This window comes from Daucus carota, chromosome 8, assembly GCF_001625215.2.
Source record: "Daucus carota subsp. sativus chromosome 8, DH1 v3.0, whole genome shotgun sequence".
In the NCBI taxonomy this organism is placed as follows: domain Eukaryota; kingdom Viridiplantae; phylum Streptophyta; class Magnoliopsida; order Apiales; family Apiaceae; genus Daucus; species Daucus carota.
The window spans coordinates 10,576,173-10,599,513 of NC_030388.2; the positions used below are offsets into that span (position 1 = coordinate 10,576,173).

Consider the following 23,341-nt stretch of genomic DNA (forward strand, 5'->3'; position numbering starts at 1 on the left):
ATCTCGAGCAATCCAACCTACATCAGTTATGAAACTAGTAGTATCGCAATTGACCTTCACATAAGCATCATCTGTAGCCCAATGTTTAGAACTATCAGTCAAATCAACTGATCCTGGAGCACCAAACGTCCCCAAAACATGAACAATTATTTGTTGTGAAAGGTGAGCTCTTGCAGTATCCACCATCGTTCCGAAATCGATGCAAGTCTTACTGATCTCCCAAAATACCGTATGAATCCTTTTCAGATTGATAATCGAACGACACATCAAGTCACATAAAAATACGAAAACATGACACAATGACATCCCAAAAAGATGGGCACACAATGACATTCCCAAAAGATGGGCACACAACCTTGATAACAAGGTACTCAAACAAGATTAGATCTTGATTTTATTGAAAAACTTGTAAAATAATAGAGGGGATGAGATAGCAAAGGGGTTAATTGGTGAGAAGATGAAGATCTGGGAAGGCGGAGAAGTGACGGCTGAAACCCTAATACAGGAGTCGACTCTCAAAACGAGAGAGAAAAGAAAACCCTACCCGTACTTGAAATCGGGCATGTTAGGTAGTCTTTTAATGAAATTAATGAATTCTAAAAAAGGGATAAGTTTTATGGAGATGACATTTTCATCTGAGACTTGGAGACCACTTATGTACTACAACTAAAATACTCCATAAAAACATTACAAAACGTATTATTTTCCGAATCATGTTTTACAAAGATCATTATTTTATTGACAATTTTGCAAATTTTATACAGTTGGCAAATAAAACAATAAAAAACATATTATTTTACAAACATGTTTAGTGTGCACAACATTTGTTGATGTTGCAGAACATGTTCTGCTTATTTAGCATAAATAATTTTCAACATTTATCAATGAAATAGTGATATTTATCGAATGTATTTCGCAAAACAATAAATTTGGTAGTGTTTTAATTGCTGAATATAAGTGGTCTCCAAGGTCTCCGATGAAAACGTGGTCTCCTCTATTCTCTTCTAAAAAAATATGTATTTATGAAACTTTTAGAAATAAATATTAAAAAACTAGCTATTTCGTATTCATTATTTAGTAAAACAAAACGGTTGTTATCAAAAAAATATATATTTATAATCCTCAAAACCAAATTATCAATCATGTAAAATAAATTCAATCGAAAATACGTAAGACAAATCATGACTAAGAATTAAACTCTGAACTACATTGCAGATATAACTCCAGGGTCGTGTTCTCTATCAACCGGTTGTCAAGGAAAAAGTTATCTAACACACTGTACGGGGTCGTTAGATTTACATTTTAAAAGCTCAGATTCAATTTTGAGTTTTTAATGTATCCGCGGAAAAGAGAACTCCTTTTCCGTGGATATTATCCGCGGAAAGTAAATCTTCCATTTCACGGATATTTATAGCGGATATATTAAAAATTCGGATTGAATCTGAGCACTTGAAATCTAAATCTAACAACCCCGTATTAAATAATCCTTTCCCAACAATAGGTGGGCAGAGAACAGGATCCATAACTCCGGCTCTCTAAACTAAACTTCCCATGTCACGAAATTTGATGTCGTGGCGCCGCCGATTTAGAAGGAGGCGGTAGGTGATCAAGTGGGACTTGTGTTGTGTACGTGTCCACATCTATTTGAGCCCACTTGTTATTGTGTCAGGTCAGCAATCACCCTTCTTACTGCTTCTAGGAAGCTCGACTCTTCCCAATTTTCATCTCCCTGCATATTCAAGTATATCATCGATTAATTTCGACTAATTCGAATAATTCTCAATTAATCTAATTAACTTTTGATTAATTTTTATTTTGTGATTTTATCAATTAAATTCGATTTCCACATTTTATCACACTAATAAAATTATATTAAAATTCCTATTCAGTTCTCCGTTTATGTGAGCCTCCCCAAAGCAGGAGATGCATATATGTATGTATTCATTAGCGAAATTGAGTGTGTAGTGTCAAAAGAGACGTTGGACTATTGAATATGAGATTTTAATCATTTAACTTGGCCAAAGTCTCATGTGAAAACGACGGGTAAATTTTTTGCAAGTTCATGCACATGCAAATATTTATGTGAATGGAGAAGTTTAACACTATTATATGAAGGGGCTGTTTGGGCAAGTTTAAAAGAAGTGACTTCTTGCTTAAACTAAAGAAGTGGAGCAGAAGTGAGAAGTAAATAAATGAATAAAGCGTTTGGAAAAGAAGCAGAAGCTGTGAGAGAGAAGTTAGGATTCCCAGCTTCTTAAAAATGCTTCAGCTTCTTTACACAAACGGATCAAGAAAAGCAGAACCCAGAAGCAGAAGCTGCTTCTAGTAAACAAACAGCCCCGAAGTAGGTTAAATTCCACGACAAACGCTTAAAACTTATTCGTCGACGGGATCTATATATCAAATAAAATATTAATAATATATTTATTATTTTTAAGATAAAATTGCTAAAATGAAATTCAATACTAACAAGAGCTATATCTTTTAATTAATATAAAGAAATGCTATCTTAACATTAATTTCATAATAATTTATGTGTTAAAATTATGTGTTCAACATTTATCATGAGAAGAGCATCGCTCTTCAAATAAACTTTCAATTCTAAATTTAAGAAATATGTAAAAGAATAATGCTCAAATGAGTTTTTACGCATATAAAGAAAATTTTAATTAAATAATATTTTCTCACTTGTACCTCTAATAAATGTATGAATGTATTCTGCACTCATTAATTGTTATACAACTTTCAAGAAGGGTAAATTTGAAATAATATCAATATATTTGCATTGAAAACTAAAAATAAACAAGAATTATGGGAAAAAAATGAAAAAACTGACGGAGGGAGTAATGAATAACAAAAAAGAAATATTATTTTCAGAGCTCATTCTTTATTTCCAGAGCCACCAATCAAATTAATTTTTTCCAAGAGCCTTTTATTGTGTATGCAGGGGATATTTTTGTCTTTTCATTATTTTTTTGCTCTGGAAATAATAAAAGTGCTATGTATATAACATTTTTCATAACAAAACCATATTATACTAACCTCAATCTTGAATCTCCAAACAAAATCACTGACTGCAGCAGTTCCCACCATCTGTGTACTGGCTTCTACAGACAATAACCCCACATTCGCAACTTGCCTCAAGAACTCCAGAACCCTAATCACAATATCTGATATACTGCATTCTCCTCTAACACGCACTCTCAAGTCCAAAACCCGAGCCTCTGATGTCGTTTCAGCCACGTTCGCAATCAGAATGTCGAGCCTGTGATCACCAGCATTGGTTGATGGCAATGAAGTACCACCGATAGTTTCTTGATTGTTTGCTTCATTGGTTTCTTCATGTTGCTGTGAAAGTAAAATCTGGTTTCTTCTGTTTAGCTCTCTAACTTCGGAAATGAGTAGATTCATGTACTCCACTGTGCTATTCAGCACTGATGCTTTGTCCTTCTTCACATGCATGGAATCACAGGCAATATTACATTTAAGTATTTTCGGAGTATACATTAGTGGTGGATCCAGGATTTTTTTTTCCGGGACGCAAAAGAAATTAAAAGAAAAGGGCAAATTCAAAAGTGCGGTAAATTTTCCGTCACGAATTTATTTTCGACTACAACTATGACGGGAAAAGCTGGAGCGAGTGATCGAATTATGCGGTCGAAAATAAATTTACTTTCGACCGGCTTTGTTTTCGTCCGTTTTTAGTTGCTTTTATTATTTGTGACCGTGCTTGCCATCGAAATTAGTTTCAGGTCGAAATTAGCCGTTTCTCTTATACTAAATATGTGTGCCCGTTTCTAGATCCGTCCATGTCAATCTACGAGACACAAGTGTTGTGTATATATGTCATGCATACCTTAGATCCGGGAGGAAGTAGAGATCTCAATGCTTCGAAGTTCTGATTAAGCCTTTCTCTTCGTTTGCGCTCTTTGATCATATGCTGCAACTGATTGCTTCCAGACCGGCTTCCAGTTTGGCTTCGTTCTTGGCCCCTCATTAGGCTTGAACTACTTCTGATGAACTCCACGGCTAACTTCAACATATTTGGTCTACGAGGTCTCGTAATCTGTCTACCAGGGGCTAAAACTGACCTCCTATAAGTCTTGAAAGCACTACTTCTTTGTGGGGGCTGAGGTGAAGAAGCGGAAGAAGTTGGTGAAGGAGATGTAGAAGAAGAAATGACCGCTAGAATGGCTTGTGTGATTGCAGCATCTTCGCTTTCTATGGTGGGGAAATTAACGTTCCGGATTTGATTTAAAGTATCAATGGTTTCTTGGAAAGCATCATTAGTATTCGGGCTTGATACGAGTGGTGGAAATGGTTGTTGAAGAGTAGGGTTTGGATTGTGTGAAGTGCTGGCGATATTGGTGGAAATGGGTAGTAATGGAGGTGGTAATGAAGGTGGAACTGTCTGATCAGTTGGCTGATCAGTAAGCTCTCTTGGAACAACTTGCAGAGAGAATTCTTGAGGAAACAGATTCTTCATTTGGGCTTCAACATTAACCTTCAAACTTAAACACAAAGTTATCAACTAGTCTCACCTTATACAATTTAGTTGTACATAGAACAAATTCAGTTATATATGCATTTACAATGTTTACATGTGATGGAGTCAGGTCCACAAGAGACGACTGCTGCAACATACTTACTTGGGAAACCGTAGAAAAGCCTAGCTCAATCTCTCCACTTCTGCACCCCATAAATATAGAGGTCTGTTCTTAATCAGTCCAATAAGAGAAATGTAAATATGTTATTCATGGCACTGAGGTTGTGCATGATGCATGCCGAAGCACACGATCACTCACACAGACACATCTAACACACATTTCAATAGAAGGCGAAAAGTTAATTGACAAACCTTGATCCGAGCTTCCTGCATGTACAGGTATATGCAATTAGTAATTGTTATCACTTACACATGAGCAAGATATTAACATAATTAAGACTATGAATCAAACCGAAGAACTTAAAGTGCACATTATGGTACCTGATAAAATTGCAGCTGTACTTGGGTGGATGTTAATGTTTGAAGCTCTAATCCCTTATACTCAAGGTATGGAATACTATTCTTGAAAGCAATTCCAGGAACACGGCTACAACAAATTAAAGTTGATCAGTAAACAATAATAGTATTACTCGATCTCAACCGCCTACAGACATGCCATGAAGTTACCAGTTCTCCTAAAACTTAGTATACCGTTTGAGAGTAAATGTTAACATGGACTTCAAAAATTGCATATATCTAAACCATACCCATCATCGACGGAGAGAACTGATTTCTGATACACATAAAAAAGCCTGCTAGGAAGAGAAGTCACTGACAACGACGATGAAGAACCACCAATAGCTAATTTATCAGTGTATTCTTCATGGTAGACTCCATCCAAGAACACTAAACAGCTGCACATTTTGTGTTTGTGTGTCAACATTAAATAGTACATAACATAATAATTAAGAAGATGAGGAGAATTAGAGCATGATATCAAGATTACTTAGAGGGTTGAGGCAAGTAAGACCAAAGGCAAACATAAGTGCAGCCAAGTGAGGAGCTCATCTGGTGGAGATAGGCTGTCCTATCACCTTCACTAAGCTTGAATATGGATTCCATTTTTGTATTTGCTCAATCTCCACTAAATTAAACTACCATATTTATATTAATCTATGTATGTGTCGAAAGTGACATGAGATTTATTGTGTCATAGTGTGTACACACAAATACACACTAGTGTGTGTGTGCATGTATAATGTATAATGGCCATGGAGATGCAAGAGAGATGATGATGGTTTGAAAAGTATTGCAAGGAAAGGAAAGGGCTTGTGATGAGTAAGTTGGTGGGGGCCACATGAGAAATTGGGATATGTTTGGTTTGGGGAAGCTTGAAAAGTAGAAAGGCAAAAATCGATGGAAGAAAAGTATTGTGGGGGTAAACTAGGGTATATGGAGTTGGGAGATGGACCAGTGGGACCCGGTTGGGCCACACAAAAACATTGAAAAGTATGGTCAAAGTCGTCCAAGCTTTTGGATCAGTTGGTATGGAATTTCAAATGGGTCAAGCTAGGAAGCTCACCTTATTAACCACCCCTAATGATTGTTTACCCATTTTCGTTTTTCCAGGTTTATTTTTTCACCTGACTGCAATTGTTGTACTCCTTACGTCTCAATTTATAGGTCCCTTTTGAAAAAAAATTTTGTCTCAAAATATTTGTCACTATTTTCTTTCAATACAAATTTATCTTTATATTAATTGTGATTATTTTGGAACTCAACTGTATTCTCAATTTTCAATACACTAAATCTCTCTATTTATTGTGATTTTTTTTGAAATTCAACTCTATATTCTCATTTCTCAATGCATTAATTAATGATAGATGAGATAAAATCATATATAACCAATTTTTTTCTTAATATGCGTATTTATTCCAAAAGGGACCTATAAATTGAGACGGAAGGAGTAGTATTTTTCTTTTTTTGAAAAACAACTGTGTCCTCCCTCATTCCCATTTTATGTTAGTTTTCTTTAACTTTTACGTAGATTAAGAAAAAACTAGTAAAAAAGAATATATATAGTTGAAAAGTAGGTGAAGTAGTGAGATCTAACACAATTTAATACTATCTTCGTCCATTTTTACTTGTAACTTTGATTGTTTGCACATAATTTAAGGTGATTAAAGAACATATTTCTACTTATTATTTTTAAAATTTTCATTTTCTGAATTAAAGTTTATAGTTTATATTTTTATTCATAAAAAGAAAATTTTAAAAATAATGAACGAAATTATGTTTTTCAATCATCTTAAATTACGTGTAAAAAATCAAAGTGACAAGTAAAAAGGGACGGGGGGAGTAATAGATTTGAGATAGTTGACGAAAGTAGTGAATGTAATAGTGTTAAAAAGGGTATAAAATATAGAACTAGTGAGTCTAATAATAAAAAGTAGTGTTCAAAAATAGTAAGTATAATAGATTTATCTTTTTGGGACGTTCCAAAAAGATATAAGAGGCACATAACATGAGGGAGTAGTATTTTTAAGAGTTAAGAGGAGTTTGTAGTCCTTGTAATCGCAGAAAAATATTCATATTTTCAAACTTAATAATCGTCCTTCAAACCTAAAAAAAAAAATCAGTTTATAAGTTTTTATTAAAATTTTCCATTGATATTAAATATGAAGTATTAGTTCAGTGGTATTTTCGTACTTACACAATACCATTTTTGGTTTTTATCGAAAAATTATCTAATAATTCGATTTTATGCCTAAAATATTTTTTTTACTTTAATAATAATAATACTCAAAATATCATTACTTAAAAGAAATTAAATATAAGATTAAGTTTTTTTTACAATTTAAGAAATTAATATTTGTGAAAAAATAATCTGGATAATTTTAATGAGATTGAAATTTTTATACTTAATTCCTGTTAAGTATAATAGTTGGGAGTACTAGTGTCAAAGTAAAAAAAAATATATTGGGAATATGTCATGTATACTACTTTTTGGATCTTATTTACAAATATACCACTCTCTAAAAATCTTTTAAATATACTATATTTTGAATCTTATTTTCAAAAATACCACATTCTCTAATTCATCTTTTCATTTCTTATTACTTATCTTTCCTCCTCTCTCACCTCACCCCCTCTCTCTCTCTCTCCTAAAATCAATTAATCTCTCTTCAATACCTCTCTCCTCTTCGATCCGCACTATCATCTTCTTACTCTTCAACCCCTCTCTCCTCCCCACCACCCACCGCTCGTCCCCGCCCATCCCCCTCCCCGACGAACTCTCCAACCTCTATATCTTTTTGATCAGAGGTTGAATCGATCATCAGAAGAAGAATTAGGCAAAAAATTAAGATACATTCTGGGATAATCAAACTACCATCGAAGAGAAGCAAATGAAAGACTTTCATAAAAATTCTCGTAGAATCGAAAATAAAGTTTTCTTTCTGTACATGCCAAATCATGAATTAGTAACTGCATCCAATTTCCAAAAAAAAAAATCCCAATTGTTTCGAACTTTCCATTTCTCCTAAAATCAATTTCTAATAAATTGTTGACGGAGGTGTGGGGGAGTAGCGGCTTGCCGGAAACTATTGTCCCCGGGTAGTGTTTAGTGAAAAAGGAAGATGAAAGAAGCTAGCATGTGCAGAGTGAGTATGCGTTGTTGGTGGTAGTGACTGGGTTGTTTGCTGTCGGTGACAGCATAGTTCGAGATTTGAAGCAAGCTGTTGGTATTTAAGAAAAAGGGCGAGAGTAAGGGTGGCTTTGTTTATAATAGGCCGTAGGAGGAAGTCTGGTGGGTTGTTGCGCCGTCGATTGGAAAACAGTGGGCTCAGTGGATTGTGGTGGCATTTTGTATTTGTGTTGGTTGAGTTTGGGTGTTTATACATGTATGTATCCGTGTGTGCATATTGGTATGAGTGTGTTTAGTCAAAACATTTGGTTAAATTTCTATTTTTAAACCCCTCCAAATCGTAGACATAGGATTTCCAGTTTTCTTTTGTTTTGTTTGATATTTTGAGTTGAATTTTGAGTTGATTTCTAGGTTGTTGTTGTAGTTGTTATTTAGGTTCTAATGTTTGGCGCCGCGGTGGTTATTTTTCTACTTGCAACCGGTTACAATTTAGTATGCAAACAAATATAATTTTCAAATTCTTTTTTCAAAATTATATTTCTGGTTGCATATGGTTGCTAGCAGTTGCATATATGGTTGCATATGCAACCACCGTATTTTTGAAAATATTTTTAGGAATAATAGCTTTTTTGCAATTTGTTTTAAAAAGTGGTAGTATTTTCGCAAAAATTCTTTTAAACTTGGTTATGTATAAAAAAAAAGCCCTTAAATATTTAAGGTACAAAATTGAAATATTAAATAATTTTTTTATATAAATAAATAATTCTATTATAAAAGTACGAAAATTGCCCTGGACTAACTTTTCATATCTGACATTAACGGAAATTTTTAACGATGAGTTATAGACTGAATTGTTTTTTGAAATTTGGAGGCGAATTATCAGATTTCAATACGTTTCTATGATTGAGCCAAAATTAAAGATTACAAACCGCAATTGACTCTATTTCCAAAAAAAAAAGAAATTATTGAAACCAGATAGTTAATCGCACATGAACAACATTTGGCATATCTAGAGTGTTTACTCTCTTAACCTCTTCCTTATCATAAGCTTAACCTTTTCATAATTAAATTATCATTTTATTCGTGTTACGTGTCGAACTGTTATTTTTTAAATAAAAATGGACTTGTTAATATATAAATATAAATATAGATTATTCTGATATAATTTATACAATTTAATTATGTAAATATAGATATTAATTTTTTATAAATAATAATATTGTTTTTTATGTCCACTAGATATAATTAACTATAAATGTCGTTGTTATTTATTAAATAAAATATATAGTAAATCGAATTTTTTTCAATTAAAAATTACATAAGGATCGACTACTTGTTCAAGAATCACAGAATGCAATCCATTCTCCTAATTTGAGAACATAAAATCTGAAAAATCTAGGTTCAGCTCATCCTGATTCCTGAATTTTACGAATGCTGTAACATCCCAATTTTTCGGAATATTAAAACTAAATTCAAAAGTAAAATACAACTCAATTTATTAATTTAAAATTCTATGACAATGATATCTATTACCAACACGCAAGTAATAACTATAATCCACGTGTCAAACTTCTCCTAATTTAATATCCTAAAACTCTAAATACAATGCACAACAACTTGCTTTTGAATCAAACTTGAAAATTGTAAAACGGATGAGATACACAGCTCAGCAAGTAACAATTTGGCTCCCAATTAATCGCGAAATCAGAGGGCGTTTTTGATAAAACATTGTTCCTCAAGATAGTAATAATTTTTAAAATACTTGTAAAAGCAAATACAACCCACAGTTTATACTGTAGAACAGAAATAAAAATCTTATAAGCACGATAGTCTTGCTCTACGGCCACACTTTCCCAGTGACCGATATCTTATTCTTATTCTTTTACCACATTTACCCAGTGACTAGAATCTAAACTGCAATAATCACGCGCCCTTAATAGGAATCTAAAGTTTGACACTTGTGCGTCTAGTAAGGGTGTCTAAGAGCAAGTCCAAGAGTGCCCTAAAATCATGCTCTAACTCAAAATCTAAAGCATTTGAAGTAAAATGGTGTTCCAACAATGTCCTAGTGGTGCCTCAAAACACTAGGACATCTAACAAATGTCTTATTTTTGAGGCACAATCATGCATGCCCTAAACCAATTTTATCAATAAAATATTAGCTTACTTACATTCCAACACACCTCACTCCTCTCTCTTTTTCACTTCCCTCCAACAATAATTCAAATATATTATTATTTAAATAATAAGGCACAATATTAAGGCATGTTGTTGGAGTTGTTATCTTAAAATGATGTCCTAAATCTCTAGGCCAATATTTTTTATTATATATATAAGGCACTTGCTAGGACACTGTTGGACTTGCTCTAAGGCTAGTTGCGAAACTATAGTATAAATTTCGAACAGGTTCAAAACATAGAGACTAGGTCATCAAAGATTCTCATGTCTTATATCTTATAATTTATAAATCTCGAAACAAAATTCTTATTCTTATATCTTATACAAATATCCGAAATTTGCAAAATCAAAATATCTTTTTTGAAAATAAAAGAAAGTCACAAAGTACTTACCTGACGCAAGCTCAAGAATTCACGGCATCGTAGATTATATATCCAATCTTTCATCAAAATCATCTCATCTAAAACTCCAAAAACCTCCATGATTCAAATTTGCTCAGACCGATAATCACCTGATTTGACCGCCTAAACGATATTTTATGGAAAAACTCAAAACACAAAATTTGTAAAGGACAAAAAGACCTTTATGAAAAGGTATTGATCATTAAAAACGAAGTCATAATGAATCGAGAATTTAATAAACATCTGCTGATCCGAAATTAAAAGAGAAAAATGGGATCTGAATAAGTTTGCTAATTTTGTGAACTAAAGTTGTAGATATTTAAAGAGTTTTTAAAAACATCAAGAATAATCAAATAGTATCGGATTAAGGCGAGTCGAAACGGTCCTAGTATTACTCTTATTCTGTTATGATTTAATGTAATTAAATTTGTACTCATAATTTCATATGTATCTACGTGATTATGTTTTTAGTCATATTTAGAAAATTTGCACGCACTTAACTTATTTATAAAATAAAATAAATTGTTTTTAATAGTGTGTATCGTATGAATCTTTCAAAATTCAATTATGTCAATAAAAATCTCATAAATTTGAAAAGATTGATTAATTTGATTATGTGAATCTTTTTTCAACCACTAAAATAACAAAAATTTTGTTTTCGTAGATTGTAAATATTCATTGTAAGATTTCAAGAAATTAATCCTTCTCAATTTAATTTTTGTTTATTTTATATTATTCATATCATTATAACTATTTATTTATCCATATAAAGTGATGTTTAAATTAGATAAGAGTGAATTTAATCCTGTAAATTGAACATATTTTTGAAATTTTAGTATGACTTTTTTGTATATTTTTTAAATTTGAACTTTTGGGTTTCATCAAATGATATATTTGAATTTTTGAGAAAATTTGAATTATATTGAATATTTAATATATTTAATTTTATAATACTTATTTGGGAAAATAGATTTTTTTGTCACCGAACTTATTATGCTTTTAGAAACTTGCCACTCAACTAATTTTTTTTTCTTTTTAGTCACTGATGTTTGGTTCGGAATTTTTTTTGCCACTAAAGTTAGGTTCGGATTTGATTATTACCATTATATTAATTTTTTGTAGTATTATTAAAATATAGTGATAACTTGTAATATTTTGATGATTTGATATATGTCTATCTTTATATATAGTACTTTTATGTACCTAAGATTGTTTATCTTCGGTGATAAGAGTTAAACACGTATTTTACGGTTTCTAAAAGTGTACTCTCATAAATTATTTTATTTTTTCTTCCGAATAAAAATTTAGTGTTTGAATTTATATATGCAAAAAGAAAATCTCATAAATCATTGAAGATTAAGTTTTCCTCTCTATTTATTTATCTTTATCTTGAAAATTATAATAAGATAAAGTTATTAAAATTTATGAGGATAAATTTAAGAGAGATTTTAGGCTGAACTAGGTGATTGAAACTTTAATAGTGAAAGATGATGCATCGTATCACTCAATAAGTTCGGTGACAAAAAAAATCTATTTTCCCTACTTATTTTAAGGACTCTTAAATATTAAAATTATTTACCTTTTAGATCAATTCTCTTTTCCATTATATAAAAATATGAGAATTTGAAAAGATAATTAAATTTATATCATTTGAAGTATTAATTTTTAAAAAAATACAGTTATTTAATATCAAATTATATAATTCTGTTTGTTAGTTATCTTAGATAGATTTTGAATAAATCTATACTTGTTTGATTATTTATACTTGGTCATATTTAAATAATTACGTGTTTATATTATTTCAATTGATTTTAAAATTTTAATGTCAACCAATATTTACAAAAGTTTTATTAATATTAATATATGATAATGTATTTTTTGAATAATTTAAAAACATTATTTTCATATTTCCTATTTTTAAAAAGGTTAAAAAAATTATTTTAGCAATGATCCAAAATATATGACCAAATTCTACTACAAATTATCCTTATGTCCATTTAGTGATAAATTTAAATAATAAATATTGATTCATAATATAAATCAGAATCATATAAATATATAATTGAGAAATTATATAAAATACTATCTTTTCAGAAATACTATAACTTTGATAATTATTTCTAATTACTAATTTCTTAAATTTTATTTTTAAAAGTATGTTTGAATTTTTTTAAACTAAAAATACGATTTTGATGTAATTTTTGAAAAAATTGATTTTACAGATGATCTCTCGTATAAAACCACACAATGTGACAAAAACTCTTGTTCTCGAGTAGAGCTGTAAATCGATACGGACTATCCGGTGTCTCGGCTTATATCCGGCTCGAAAATATGATACATGTCTCATATCCATTTTGAAAATGATCCAAATCTGGCGGAAAAATTAAGCCCGTATAATATGATCCCGAATACGAGCACACCTATACCGCTCAAATTCGGTCTCATATAACTTTTCATAATATGATTCTACCCGAATAACCGAATATGATCCACGGTTCATATTCGATTCAAACTCATATACATATTATATTTTAACACCTATCATATTTGCAAATAAATGGTCATCATTTTATAAAATTGTAATATCTTATTTAAGTTTATATCTTCATAAAATATGATTTATTTAATGTGATCATACTTATTATCTTCATATATATATATAATAAATGACATATACCAACATATAACTATAAGTTTTAATTCAAAATTATTATACTTTATAATATTATGTTTATTTAGACTAAATGATAATTATTTGAACAACTGAAATAATAATGATATTTGATGTTAGTGGATCATATCCGGCTCATATTCGATGGATCATAAATTATCCGGTTAAAAAACAGAAAATACGATACTGGATTATATCTGGTTCAGATTCGAATTTCAAATACCCGGGATCGGTTTATATCCGCATAAAACGATCCCGGACCCAAATCTGGACAAGCTAAATATAATATGATCCAGTACTTGAGCATAGGGGTACCCGAGATCACCCGGATCATTCTACTACAAATTATCCTTATGTCCATTTAGTGATAAATTTAAATAATAAATATTGATTTATAATATAGATCAGAATTATATAAATATATAATTGAGAAATTATTTAAAATACTATCTTTTCAGAAGTATTTTTAAAAATACTATCACTTTGATAATTATTTCTAATTACTAATTTCTTAAATTTTATTTTTAAAAGTACGTTTGAATTTTTTTAAACCAAAAATACGACTTTGATGTAATTTTTGAAAAAATTGATTTTACAGATGATCTCTCATATAAAACCACACAATGTGACAAAAACTCTTGTTCTCGAGATGGGGATGCGTATGAAGCTCGTTCAAACTTCATGATGCCCTCATAGTATTTTGATTCGAATTGTTTTCAGATCACTTTCGAGACAATGAGGCAATCCAGGTGGATTAATGATGTGTGATCTTTATGATTTTATTTTTTTCCTCATATTTTAGTTTTTTTGCATTAAATTGGATATTATTTAATATATATTTTCATGTTTTCTCGTAGAAAATATGTAATTCTTGTAATAAAACGATTTGAGCAAAAGTTGCAATATGTGAAGTGATATCTAGCAAAGTTCAGATTTTTGGGATAAATGTGTTATGTTCATTATTTTGATCATAATCGGAGTTCTACAAGTTTGTTTTCAGTCCGTAAAAAGTCATTGTAAAACTTGTGAGAAGACCTTTAATTCTAGTATGGTTTCATAATTTATTGAAATTCCAATCAGCATAGAAAATGGCTAGGAGCAAACAGTCCGAATTTTCTACTTTAGAATCCTATTTTAGATAAGAAACTCCTTTGTATTATTATTATTACCATTATTATATTCAAAATATAATATACACTAAAAATAGTTCAGATGTTGTTATTTTTGTAATGGATTTGGGAGTTACAAGGGCAGTAGTTACACACAAAAATTTACAAACAAGAGGATGTACACAGGGAGAGACACATCTAAGAAGTTACTGGAAAGAGAGCAAGGAGGAAGAAAGCAACCGGAAGAAGACAAAATATAGAGTTTTCCTTCTCTTCTTCACCTTCTTAATTGTAACATGGATTATCAGCCTTCATATTTGTGTTTAGTACTTAGTAGAGTGATGTTGACCTAATTTCCCACATAGGCCTTTAATGGATTCTTTTGATTATAAATAATTTTATTTTCATTTATCTATTCTCGTGGTCATATATATTAATTGCTTATGCTGATTTGTGTGTATTACTTCTCAAGGAATGATCACCTTTGAGATTGAACTAGTACCTTAAAAGGACTTGAGAAAGTAATCTTAAGTTTAGACTCAATCAATATAGCCTAAGATTAGAATTTTGTATTAATTTGTGGTTGGGGCAGAATGCTTAGGTACTCGATTAAGGTGAGGCTTATTGCTATTTGTAAGTTTAAATTCTACATAATGATATAGGGGTTAACTCATAAATAAGAGTCATTTGAGATTTAGAAAGTCCTTATGAATACTTGTTATCCTTAAATTAGTAATTAGACCATAAGAATTGATAATACTTGTTGATATCAAAATATGAAGTTATAGGCTTGCTTGGGTTTTTTGGTGAAGGATTTTGGGCTTTGACCCTAGATGGTTAAATCCCTAAGGCTATATGAGGAGGCTTGCAAGCTTGCATTGGAGACCGTAAGGAGGCTTTCATATGGTTGGGCTTCATCTGATGACGTTTAAAAGGCTACCTTTGTCAGGGCTTTCCACTAGGTGCATCTTCGGTTGCAGTTGTCAGCTATGTGGTTGCAATTGGCAGGGCTTTAGTCACAGCGCTGCATCAGCTTGAGTAGGCTGACTAACATGACTCCTACTAGGGATCTTATTCCTACAATCTAGGAAGACGAATTGGAGGATCATCAATTAAGATAAGTATCATAGAAATGGATATAATTACAACATATATACAAATTACATGCATGTATATATTCAGATTCTACATGGGATATGAAGGCTTCAAGTGGAATACTTGGAGTAGGACTCCTTCAAAAGACAATCTACATCAGGATAATCACCTCATCAAGTGGAATAAGGGCTTTATCCCCTAGTTATACTTATCTCAAGAACTACATTCTTGAGTATAAATAGGGTATGTAGGCACTTTACAAAGGGTTCATAACTTCTGTGATTATTTTCCGAGCACCGGCGAGGTGGAGTAATATTATTCCGGCTTCCTTGCCTGGAGAATTTGCAAACTCAGCCCCAAAACGCCACCAAATCTCCATATTTTTCAGCAGCTGCATCCCCTGTGCACAGCCTATCATTCATACAAAAATCACGGATATCCATATAATTACGGCATGTAATTCAGGGGGTGTTGTACTAAATCCCCTCACAACACTTTTTGACGCTAGAAGGAGGGGGAATTCAGTGTATCTCAGAGAGGAAAGATGTCAGAAAATTTTTGAAATCATAAAATACCGGAAGAAAATATGAAAAGTGATGATGATGCTTTATTGAGAGAATTAAGAGAATGAGCAAGAAGATTGCTTCACTGAGAAAGAAGTCTGAAAGGTCAAAAAAGGCGTGGGAAATCACGCGTACATGATTGGATTTTGAAGAAGAGGACGACAGAAAGGAGGATTCCAACCTTGAAAGGGAGACTAGTTCCGGGGAGAATGAAAAGGAACACTCGCCAATCGCTTGCATGAGCGTTTTTTATTGTCTGGGTATGAAGCTTACTGACCATGATCTGAGCCACATGCTTGATATCAGGCCTGCTCACAGGGGTAGATCAGAAGGGTCGGAATCCAGGGCTCCCCCCAGCCGCCATCAAAAGCACCTTTTTCCCCAACAGAGAATGAAAGATCAGGCTCCCACAATTATGAGGAGGCCGTTAGAAACAAAGGTCAGGCTTACGGTGATGAAGATAAGGTTGCACTCGTTGACAAAATGATAGATGCAAGATGGAAGAGCTATTGAAAGCCGTGGAGAAAGTGAAGGCTGATAAGAAGTCCCATACTGAACTCACTGTGAAATCTCCCTTCACTAGGAGAGTCAGGGAGTCACCCCTACCACGCATTTACAAGGGAGTAGGCGACTTGAAATTGTTAGGAATCAATAATTTTCGATGATAACATAAACATTTTGTAACATGTCTTACTTATAATCTTTATCAAATTTCAGTTGTAATTGTTATATTTCTTATCTTTGGGAATTATCAACGGATGGGTAGAATAGGATGGCTAATTGTAAATATCCAATGCCATGTAATTTTATCTAAGTGAAGGCTATTCAACTGATGAGATGTAACTATTCAACTGAAGAAGACTGGATCATGTTTCAACTGATGAAAACCAAGCATTCAACTGAAGACAAAGTATTCAACTGATGATGCTAAGGAATTCAACTGATGAGACTGGAACAGCATTCAATTGATGAAATTTGTAATTCGTTCAACTGATGAGCCTAGCACAACATTCAACTGATGAAGTCAAGAGCAGTTGAAAGTAACCAGAACTTTCAACTGATGAAGCAAAGAGCAGTTGAAAGTGACTAGAGCTTAAGTCTGACAAATCACATGGATCGAAAATCACATGGATCAAATTACACTAAAATGGACATGGAAGCCTGATTAGGAAAATAAAGAAGAAGTAGAAACATTCTTATCTCGTGCAATGCAATCTGGATCAAATCAAGATGATGGTCAAAGATGAAGACATTTCAGAAAGCATGCATAAGACAAAGATGTGCAGCATAGTTTTAGATTAGAGTGCAATTTGTATTGTAGTTAAAAGCTTTGTAAAACTTGGAGTATATAACCAAGTTAGAAGCATCAGTTGAACTTGTTTGAAACACTTGAGAGAAAATCTGAGAGTTAGAATTTGTTCAAGTGATGAACCATCAGCTGTGCGAATTGTAATCAATCCACAGATTCTTCTATATAAAATCTCACGGGTGGATCATTCAATCCACCCGTATTTTTAATACTTGGTGTTTTCTGTTTTATTGTTTGAAAGTGTTTGTTCTTGAATCTTTTAAATTTGTAAAAGATTGTATTCAACCCCCCCTTCTACAATCTTTCTTATAGTTGGTGTAAAATAACAATTGGTATCAGAGCGAGGTTCCCAACAAACAGGGAAAAAGATCAACACTGCTAGAGAAAGATGGGAAAGAAGGATGCTGGAGTGAAGATTCCTGTTCTTGACAAAGACAACTATTTTCACTGGAAAGTGAGAATGCATTTGCATTTGTTGAGAAAGGACCTCATGTCCCAATGAAGGTCTACACCAGTATGGGAGCTGATGGTGAAGATATGGTAGGTAAAATGATTCCAAAACCTATCCATGAGTATTCTCAAGAAGATACTGAAGAAGTGCACAAGGACAAGAAAACCATGAACCTTCTGTTCAATGGTTTGGATCAAGAAATGATTGATAGTGTTATCAGCTGCACAAGTGCCAAAGAAGTTTGGGACACGATCAGGACCATCTGTGAAGGGAATGAGCAAGTAAGAGAAAACAAAATGCAGCTTCTGATTCAACAATATGAGTCATTCCATTTCAAGTCTGGTGAAGGTTTGAGTGACACATTTAACAGATTTCAAAAACTGTTAAATGGTCTAAAACTTTTTGGAAGAGTATATCAAGTTAAGGATTCAAACTTGAAATTCTTAAGAGCTTTTCCCAAAGAATGGAAACCTATGACAGTCTCTCTCAGAAACACACAAGAATTCAAAGACTATACTCTTGAGAGACTTTATGGAACCTTAAAGACATATGAGCTTGAAATGGAACAAGATGAAGAGATTGAGAAAAGCCAAAAGAAAGGGCATTCATCTGTGGCTCTAGTTGCATCTCTTGATGATGCTGTCAAGGACAAGGGAAAGTCTCAAGTTAAAGAAACTGAGAAGTTGGTCAAAGAAGAGAGCTCAGAGTCAAGCAAAGGAAAAGGAAAAGAGAAAGATGTAGCTGATTCTGGTGAAGAAAGTGATGGAATTGATGAGCACCTAGCCTTCCTGTCAAGAAGATTCTCCAAACTGAAATTCAAAAAGAATTTCAATCCCAAGTCTGATAGAAGCATGGTTGACAGATCAAAGTTCAAGTGCTTCAACTGTGGGAATGCAGGTCACTTTGCAAATGAGTGAAGAAAGCCTAAAGTTGAGAAGAGGTCAAGTGAAAACATTGACTATAAAAAGAAATATTATGAACTTCTCAAACAAAAGGAAAGAGCATTCATCACAAAGGATGATTGGGCAGCTGGGGATGATTCTGATGAAGAGGAGGAGTTTGTCAATCTAGTCTAGCTCTAATGGCCAACTCCACAGATCAAGAAGAAAACACTGGAAGCAGTAGTCAGGTATTCACTACAAACTTAGTTGAGTTAACTAAAGATGAATGCAATGCTACCATAAATGAAATGTCTACAGAATTGTATCATTTGCATGTTTCTTTAAAATCTCTCACTAAGGAAAATAGTAGGATTAAGGAGGCTAACACCTTTCTTAGTGACAGAAACAATGCTTTAGAAGCTCAATTTATTGCGTTTGAGAAACTGAAAATTGAGTGTCAGACAGCCAAAGATGATCTCTTGGTTGTTCTGAAAAGAGAAGAGATCATAAGAAAACAACTTGATAAGGAACAAGAGATTATTGCTAAATGGAAATCTGGGAAAAATGTTTCCACTAATATCATCAACATGCAAGGTAGAGAAACCTTTGTAGAGAATGAATGGAAAAGGAATAAGAAAGTTCTTGAGATTTCTGAGATCAGCTCAAGTGATGAGAATACTGATGATGATCATCAGTTGAAAAGTAAAGCCTCAATTGATGAAAGTCATCAGTTGAACAAAAACTCATCAGTTGACAAGAAAGTTCTCAAGAAACTTAATAAGAAATATGGTCCTGTTAAAAAGAACTTTGTTAAAGGTGAGAATGATTCTTCTGAGACTAGTGAGAGTGTTAACAACACTCATAAGACCAAGAAGAAGTTGGATGCTAGTGAGCCTAAATCAGAAGAGACTAAAAAGAAGAAAGGAAATAGAAATGGTAAAATTGGAGTCAATAAGCACACTAATTACACACCCAATGCCAGTGCTCCTGGGAAAACTTGCAGTAAATGTGGTAGTGTAAATCACTTATCTGCTAATTGTAAAACTGTGATTGCTCCTAAGTTATCATTGCCTATTCCTATGCCCTCTGTTCCTCACATGAACTTATCTGCTATAAATATGATGCCTGGTTTACTGCCTCATAATCCATATTCTCAGCCTAGCATTCCATATATGTTCAATCCATATTTCAATGCTTTTAACATGCCTCAATTCCATTCAAATTTGCATGGTATGAATAATGTATGCATGCCTCAAATGCCTGTGTTTAAGAACAATGTTGATGTTCCAATCTCTCAACCAAAACCAAAGATTGAACCAGTTCAATCCAAGGGAAAAGTTGAGAATGAGGGAAAAGCTGTTAAGACTAACAAATCTGGACCCAAAGCAATTTGGGTACCAAAATCAACTTGATCTGTTTGTGAAATGTGTGCAGGGAAACCATAAGAAGAATTTGTGGTACTTGGATAGTGGATGCTCCAGGCACATGACTGGTGATTCTTCCCTGCTCACAAATTTTGTAGAGAAAGCTGGCCCTAGCATTACCTTTGGAGGTGACAGCAAAGGATATACTATAGGATATGGCTTGATTGCAAAAGAGAATGTCATCATTGATGAAGTTGCATTGGTGTCTGGTCTTAAGCACAACTTGCTTAGCATCAGTCAACTTTGTGACAAAGGATACAAAGTAATTTCACTCCTGCAGCCTGTGTTGTCACCAAGAGAGATGACAGCAATGTGGTACTAACTGGACAAAGAAAAGGAAATGTGTATGTAGCTGACTTCAACTCTGTAAAGTCTGAATCTATCACTTGCCTTCTTAGTAAAGCAAGCTCAGATGACAGTTGGCTATGGCACAAAAGATTGTCTCATTTAAATTTCAAGACTTTGAATGAGTTAGTCAAGAAGGATTTGGTGAGAGGAATATCAAAGCTGGAATTCTCCAAAGATGGTTTGTGTGGAGCTTGTCAGCAAGGAAAACAAAAGAGAAGCTCTTTCAAAAGCAAATCTCTTTCATCAATTGCGAAACCTCTTCAGCTCTTGCATATGGATTTATTTGGACCAGTCAACATAATGTCCATTTCAAAGAAGAAATATTGCCTAGTGATTGTTGATGATTTTTCAAAATTTACTTGGACCTTCTTCCTGCATTCTAAGGATGAAGCTGGGAAAATCATTATCAATCATATCAAGGCATTAGACAACAATCCAGATATCAAAGTTGGAAGGATAAGAAGTGACAATGGAACAGAATTCAAGAATTTTGTGATGAAAGAATTTTGTGAAGAAAAGGGAATTATTCATGAGTTCTCTGCACCAAGAACTCCACAACAAAATGGTGTGGTTGAAAGGAAGAATAGAACTCTCACTGAGGCTGCAAGAACCATGATTAATGAAGCTCAACTTCCAATCGATTTTTGGGCTGAAGCTGTGAACACTGCTTGTTTTACTCAAAACATTTCTCTAATTACCAAACCTCACAACCTAACTCCTTTTCAGCTCTTCAAAGGAAAGAAGCCAACAATTAGCTTTCTTCATGTATTTGGATGCAAGTGCTATGTTCTAAGATATCAAGGTGAAAATCTTGGAAAATTTGAAGCCAAAGCAGATGAAGCTATTTTTGTTGGATATTCTAATGGAAAATCATTTAGAGTATACAGTCTGAGAACCAACATTGTTATGGAATCAATTCATGTAGTTTTTGATGATAAAAAAAATCCAAGGATTGACAGATGAAGGATTTCATGATAATCTCAGATTTGAGAATGAGGGTGAAGGTGATCTGTATGACAGTGATGATGATTATGATGACTCTGTTCAGAATGCTGGAATTAATCCTGGAATTAATATTCCAACTGATGAGACCTTGGTGCAAGAAACAACTGAAATTGGAAACTCAACTGAAGCATCAGTTGAAACTACTTTGGAGGCTTCAGTTGAAACCCCTCAAGGATCATCAGTTGAAAGAATGTCTCAAAATTTCAATCAATCTAGAAATAATGAGATGTCAAATTTAGGGGGAGCTTTGCAACATGGAAATCTGAACTTTAACAGTGAAGCAACATCATCAAGACAATCACTTCCACCTCAAAAAAAATGGACAAGGGATCATCCTTTTGAGTTAATTATTGGAGATGCAAATGCATCTGTGCAAACAAGAAGAGCCACTCAAGATGAGTGTTTGTATAGTGCATTCCTTTCACAGGATGAACCTAAAGTCATGGAAGATGCTCTCAAAGATGCTGATTGGGTTCTTGCTATGCAAGAAGAATTAAATCAATTTGAGAGAAACAATGTATGGAAGCTGGTGCCCAAGCCTAAGAATAGAAAAATTGTAGGCACAAGATGGGTATTCAGAAACAAGATGGATGAAAATGGAGTTGTCACCAGGAACAAAGCAAGGCTTGTGGCTAAAGGATACTCTCAATCTGAAGGAATTGATTTTGATGAGACATTTGCACCAGTTGCAAGATTGGAAGCCATAAGAATCTTCTTGGCCTATGCTGCTCATGCAAATTTCAAAGTTTATCAAATGGATGTCAAAAGTGCTTTTCTAAATGGTGAACTGGAAGAGGAGGTATATGTGAGTCAGCCTCCTGGTTTTGAAGATCCAGAATTTCCAGAGTATGTTTACTTTTTATTAAAAGCACTTTATGGACTAAAGTAGGCACCAAGGGCATGGTATGACACTCTATCTCAATTCTTGTTAGATAATCATTTTTCCAGAGGAACTGTGGATAGAAGACTATTTTACAGAAATGTAAATGGTGCCTTTATTCTGGTTCAAATTTATGTAGATGATATAATTTTTGGTTCTACAGATGAGAGACTTTGCAAAAAGTTTGCTAATCTAATGAAAAGTCAGTATGAAATGAGCATGATGGGAGAGCTCACCTACTTTCTTGGTTTACAAGTTAAACAAGTAAAGGAAGGTATATTCATAAATCAAACTAAGTACATCTATGATTTACTTAAAAAGTTTGATTTAATGGATTGCAAAGAAGCTAAGACTCCTATGCCAACAGCCACCAAATTAGAGTTAAGTCCTAATGAGAAATCTGTGGACATCTCTAATTATAGAGGCATGGTTGGTTCTCTTTTATATCTGACAGCTAGTAGACCAGATATTATGTTTTCTACATGCCTCTGTGCTAGATTTCAATCTGATCCTAAAGAATCACATCTTATTGCTATAAAAAGAATATTCAGATATCTTAAGGGAACACCAAATCTTTTTATTTGGTACCCTAAAGACTCTGGATTTGATCTAATTGGATATTCAGATGCTGATTTTGTAGGATGCAAAATTGATAGAAAAAGTACAACAGGCACATGTCAATTTCTTGGTGATAGGCTGATTTCTTGGTTTAGCAAAAAGCAACACTTTGTATCAACCTCTACAGCTGAGGCTGAATACATTGCAGCTGGAAGCTGTTGTGCACAAATATTGTGGATGAGAAATCAATTACTTGATTATGGTTTAAATCTCTCAAAAATCCCAATATTTTGTGACAACACAAGTGCTATTGCTAAAACTGAAAATCCAGTACAA

The 23,341-nt window shown here is 33.1% G+C and overlaps 1 protein-coding gene across 2 annotated transcripts; it reads right to left on the reverse strand.

Annotated features, from left to right (window-relative positions):
• Positions 1–1,121: 1,121 nt before the first annotated feature.
• On the reverse strand, positions 1,122–8,605 carry LOC108192519 (putative transcription factor bHLH041). 2 transcript variants are annotated; one of them, XM_064082532.1, is made up of 8 exons: positions 5,493–8,605; positions 5,254–5,400; positions 4,988–5,093; positions 4,859–4,873; positions 4,650–4,712; positions 3,857–4,504; positions 3,043–3,447; positions 1,122–1,729 (listed from the first exon to the last, which is right to left on the reverse strand). In XM_064082532.1, the coding sequence occupies exons 1-8, from the start codon at positions 5,606–5,608 to the stop codon at positions 1,658–1,660; spliced, it is 1,572 nt and encodes a 523-aa protein (XP_063938602.1). In that variant the 5' UTR covers positions 5,609–8,605; the 3' UTR covers positions 1,122–1,657. The 2 variants fall into 2 exon arrangements, with proteins under 2 accessions (XP_063938602.1, XP_017227923.1); XM_017372434.2 differs by having other exon boundaries at positions 3,043–3,450; positions 5,493–8,604.
• Positions 8,606–23,341: the final 14,736 nt, after the last annotated feature.